The sequence below is a fragment of the Sinocyclocheilus grahami genome, unplaced genomic scaffold (assembly GCF_001515645.1).
Source record: "Sinocyclocheilus grahami isolate Dianchi unplaced genomic scaffold, SAMN03320097.WGS_v1.1 scaffold427.1, whole genome shotgun sequence".
Classification (NCBI taxonomy): domain Eukaryota; kingdom Metazoa; phylum Chordata; class Actinopteri; order Cypriniformes; family Cyprinidae; genus Sinocyclocheilus; species Sinocyclocheilus grahami.
The window spans coordinates 824518-829959 of NW_015505606.1; the positions used below are offsets into that span (position 1 = coordinate 824518).

The 5442-nt window shown below is 40.7% G+C and overlaps 1 protein-coding gene across 4 annotated transcripts; it reads right to left on the reverse strand.

Moving 5' to 3' along the window:
- Positions 1–561: 561 nt before the first annotated feature.
- Positions 562–4508, reverse strand: LOC107551570 (solute carrier family 25 member 51-like). 4 transcript variants are annotated; one of them, XM_016233211.1, is made up of 2 exons: positions 4418–4508; positions 562–1781 (listed from the first exon to the last, which is right to left on the reverse strand). In XM_016233211.1, exon 2 carries the CDS (start codon positions 1699–1701, stop codon positions 853–855), a length of 849 nt encoding a protein of 282 aa, XP_016088697.1. In that variant the 5' UTR covers positions 1702–1781; positions 4418–4508; the 3' UTR covers positions 562–852. The 4 variants fall into 4 exon arrangements, with proteins under 4 accessions (XP_016088697.1, XP_016088699.1, XP_016088698.1 ...); XM_016233213.1 differs by lacking the exon at positions 4418–4508 and adding an exon at positions 4324–4393; XM_016233212.1 differs by lacking the exon at positions 4418–4508 and adding an exon at positions 3162–3187.
- Between the last annotated feature and the right edge of the window lie 934 nt (positions 4509–5442).

Sequence of the window (5442 nt, forward strand, 5' to 3'; positions counted from 1 at the left end):
GCTTTGAACGATTACGTAATTGTGGCATCCATAATTGTAATTGCGATTAGAAATTTGATTAATTGTGCAGCCCTACTTTACACTGTATTTAATCATGAAAATATGTTCATTTCTTTTAAATGACATATAATACCATTCGAAAGTTTGGGGATAGTCAGATTTTTAAAGAAATTAATAGTTTTATTCAGCAAGGATCCATTTAAATTGATCAGACATGACAATAAAGACTTGTATAACATTTTTCTATTTCAAATAAATGCTATTCTTTTTAACTTTAAATTCATCAAAGAATCCTCTATCACAGTTTCCACATAAATATTAAGCAACACAACTGTTTTCAACATTGATAATCAGAAATGTTTCTTGAGCTGCAAATCAGCATATTAGAATGATTTCTGAAGGATCATGTGACACTAAAGACAGGAGTAATGATGCTGAAAATTCAGCTTTGATATCACAGGAATGAATTACATTTTAAAATAGATTCTTGTAAATTGTAATAATATTTGACTATTACCGTTTTTACTGCATGTCATTATTGCATTAAAAAACCTTGCCAACTTCAACCTTTTGAAAGGTTATGCATCCCATATTAATTGTTTAAATACTTTTTAAAATAGAAAATAATATATTGCTAAAATGATCAAATCAAACATTTCCCTTTCTTTGTGCTTTCAGTTAGGCTTGACCATGAAGAAATCTTTTGAGTTAACTAACTTTAACATAACACGAAGTAAACATGCTGTTTTAATTCTGTGGTTTTAGCAGCAGAAATAGACTTATTCTCCACTCTTTTCTCCGAGTCGTTGATGCTTTTCACTTTAATTCCCCCTTTTGTCCGTCTCATCTCAATCAGAGCATTTTCAGTAAAAGTTCATATGTAGCATTTATGATTCCCCATGAGAAAACAGATCTCTGGAAGTTCAAATGCACACCACGAAACAGACGGCTCACCTTCCCGTCCCTCTCTCTCAAAACGTTTGCCAGTATCACCCTGCAGGACTGAAACTCCCCTCCAATCTGCACTTGTGCGTGAGACTTAACTACATTCAGAGGGTAAAACACCACCCCGAGACCCGCTCCCAGAATCCCTCCACATACAAAGTCATTAACCAAGTGCCCTGCCTTTGTCTCGGCTTTGGGGAGCAGTTCCTTGATCGGTCCACGCAAGCCAAAGAAAAAAACATTGCTAGGGCCATTTCTGAGTAGGATTGGAACAAGGCCACGGTAAAGCTCTCGGATGCCGTGTTGTTGAAGCAAAAGACGGAAAATATGCGCAGTGTTCTGAAAGTTTCCATGATGACGTGGGTCCTGCAGTAGAGTTTGGACCCTCTCGAAGGGCGTTAAGACTGCTTCAGCTGTTCCCGCTAAAACTGCTGCGATGCTGTCCGTTAACAGGACGGGGGCTTGAGGAGCGGTTAGCCGCAACAACCTGGAGAAGTCCTCATAGAGGCCAAACATAACTGCTATAGTGCTGCTTTTCTGCAGTAAGGGTGGCAGGATGCCGCGGTACAGTGTGCGCACACCGTCCCTCTGGAGCTGGCGCACAGCTTCCCTCGTCTGCACGCCGAACAACTGCTGGCGGAACAGTGCCTTGTGTATGGGAAATGTGATGACAATGTTGGCGAACGCTGCGACAGAACCACACAAGTAGTGTTTCTGACTCTGCAGTGACTCTTGGTCTTGGTCGGTGGAGGCCATGGTCCTCGTTGATAGCCAGTCAAATGTCGAAAATGAGGATCAGATATGACAACATCTGGTGCATGAAATATAATGCGCTTCTGATGAAAGAAGAAAAAGAAAGTGATGAAGCTGGTATGTGTTGAAAGTACACAAGCCACGGTTAAGACAGCTGACTCCACTGTGATGTCTCTCTCTCTCTCACACACACGCGCACACACACACACACACACGATGCGCAAAACTCCGCATTTGAACAGTCAATAGCAAATACTTAAACCAATAACAAAACAGTAGCTGATGCAGAAGCGCCAGATTGTCATAGCAAAGTCAGAATTACCTCCTCTCCTAGGTTCACGAAACGGCCATCCATAAAATGCATTGCTGTTCAGTTGTAAGTAATCTTAAAGATTCCTAAATGCATCTACTTTCGGAAGGCCAAATAAAGTGCTATTGCTTTAGACTAGAAACACACAGCGTCTCCCTGACATGGCTGCATCGACACTAACGGCGGTTACTGAAACCACGCCTTCTTTCTTTGCGTGAATATTTGGGTGGCAATATGCTAATATTTCCACAGTGAGGTAGATATGTGGGGGCGTGTTAGAACGAGCCGTTTTACATAGTTTTTATAGTCTCAATTTATCCAGAATCGTGCAGCTCTATTTTACACACAAACAGCTCTTAAAGCAGCACTATGTAACTTTTTCTGTTCAAAATTTGCAAAATGTATATAATGAGCGAGTACATCATGAATTAATCTTCCAAACCGCGTTTTTGTCTTATTCCGAATCACTACGGTACACTTACTGTATAATATTTGGACTATTGTAGCCTGGTTGGGTCGTCGCCGCTGCGGAGTAACACCATAACGGAGTAACTGCGTGAATCGCCATAGACATAAATTTAGAGAAGTAGCTCCGGTTGGAATGTTCTTCCGCGGGATGTGTGCAGTTCTGTTTATTAACCACTAGAGCGCCAAAAGTTACATAGTGCTGCTTTAATCGAGTCCAGCTTTTATGAAGCCGGCTGATTTTTGTACATGGTATTCAGCAGCAATTAAATGTTTTGCTAAAAGAGACACAGAATAAATATGTTTGACATCTAAAGGTTTGACTTCATTTTTTTTAAACCACATTTAAATTCAAACGACACCCAACCCTAATTACTGATGCATTTTATGTTCCTAAATAAATGTGAAAATATATTGTGCTTGTGTTAATCACAGACCTTTTTCAGGCATTTAACCAAAACCCCATTCAAACAACCTATTGACTAAAGCAGGGGTGCCCAAACTCGGTCCTGGAGGGCCGGTGTCCGGTGTCTTAAAATAAATACTGTTCTTTTGAGCTTTCTATTCATCAAGGAATCCTGGAAACAATCTATCTATCTATCTATCTATCTATATCAGGGGTGGCGAACTCCGGTCCTGGAGATCCACAGCCCAGCAGAGTTCAGCTCCAACCCTAATTAAAACTCACCTGCCTGTAGCTTTCTCGTAACCCTTCAGACCTTGATTAGCTTGTCCAGGTGTGTTTGATTAGGGTTGAAGCTAAACTCTGCAGGGCTGCGGCTCTCCAGGACTGCCGTTCACCACCACTGATCTATATTAAAGATTTATTAGTTTTATTAGCTGTCCCTTTCATGCATCACATGCAATGTTAGCGGTGTTCCTGCATGGCTTTGACCAACAGATGGCGCTAGCGTGCTGTCACTCTTGCGTTGCGCAAGCGTCCAGTAAGTCGTTTTTTTGGGGGGGGATTAGGTTAAGTCATTATTATGAGAAAGTTTCTCATTATAACGAGATACTAAGTCATTATTTCGAGAAAGTTTCTCATTATTACGAGATACTAAGTCATTATTATGAGAAAATAAGTCATTATAACGAGATACTAAATCATAATTTTGAGAAGGTTTCTCATTATTATGACTTACAGAATTATATTTTTTTATTCAGTGGCGGAAACGGGCTTCCATAGAAACAGCATATTAGAATGAAAGAAAAAATGGCTTTGAGCAGCTTTATGCACACTTCAAAGATTTTTAATCATGTTGCATCCATTTTGGAAGCTTGCTGAGGACCCCTAGTGGGCTCCAGCCCTCTGCTTGACAACCACTAGACTGGTATGTTGAATTAATACAGAAATCAGGTATCCCTAGTTGATTTTAAGGTGAAGAATACCAATGAATTCCACATTGCTAGGAGTGTGGAACATTTCTATAGGTGTCCAGACTAAAAGATACAATTAGCCTATATGACCTTCACCACAGTATCAGAGTTAGTAGCCTACAGTTATTATTGTTACTATAAAATCATAATAAATAGATATGGGGTTTCATTCGAATCGCTTTCATAATGTTTTGTACTTTTTTGGTTTATTATCTTTCTTTAAGCCAGCAGTGTTGGCAAATACGATGGTTACCATAGTAATTCTTGCAAAGGCGTGACCTGTGATGTTTATGACAAAGACAAATCAAATCAACCGCGCCCGTTCCTCAGAAAATCATGATATTCGAACATTTGAACGGAATCACTGAATTATTTCAGACTACAAAGATGAAGCATCTTCATCTTCACTGACAACAACGAGCTACATAATGCAAAAACTCCACATCTCGTTCAAATTTGATCATATTGTTTACCCGCTATGAAATGTCTCTGAATGAACATATGATAAAATATCCAGCACAATCTGATGACTTAGTGATGTACATATTATAAGTATTGAAAGCTCACCTCGCTTCCGTCGCGTGCATCACATGCATCACAACACGCTTGCGCGCGACTCGCGCTCTGATTGGCTTGATGATGCCATCGCTTGACGTGCTGATCCTTCTTCTTCTTCTTGTATGATTTGCGGCAGCTTAGACGCTTCAAAGGCGTATTGCTGCCCTCCCCAGTTCATCTGAAGAACTCCATCTCATAGATTAAATCCTCAAATAAAGACCAGTGTAGAGTAAAAAACTTATAACAACCGTTGTTGTTTCATATTCCTTATTTTCAAGAATTGATTTTAAAGATAAAGGTGAGACTCCGGATTCCAACAGATCAGAAAACATGCGGTTTCTTGCAGCACGAAGAATTTTCACCTTCGTCCTTCCCACTCCCCCCACTCCCACTCCCACCTGACATGGGCTGGCGTCTGAGTTGACAAACAATCTGATACTTCCTTTTCCACACCAGCTCCAGATAATAATCCTAGCGCAGTCAGCTCAAGAATACACACTCTCTAGCCTAGAACTGCTACCGGATTCCAACAGATCAGAAAACATGCGGTTTCTTGCAGCACGAAGAATTTTCACCTTCGTCCTTCCCACTCCCCCCACTCCCACTCCCACCTGACATGGGCTGGCGTCTGAGTTGACAAACAATCCGATTTAGCTTATCTTCTCTGCCCACCTCAGTAGAAACTTCCTTTTCCACACCAGCTCCAGATAATAATCCTAGCGCAGTCAGCTCAAGAATACACACTCTTTAGCCTAGAACTGCTACGCACAACGTCACTCCGAAACAAGTCCGACAGTCGACACAGGGCCTCCACTCCCATTACTTGTCTCTCTCTTCCGACGTGCTGATCCGAGAGCTGTGTCTAAATTTAAATCGATGGCTTTCTGAGATTTGTTTGGTGCTGTAGCCTTTTCTTTGTAAGAACTTTATTTCAAACAGAACATTATGTTACGGTGCGTGGTGTAGATAAAGTGACAACATACTGGACTTGGAAGCATTGTAGATTAATGAATACAATTGAGCATTTTTATAGT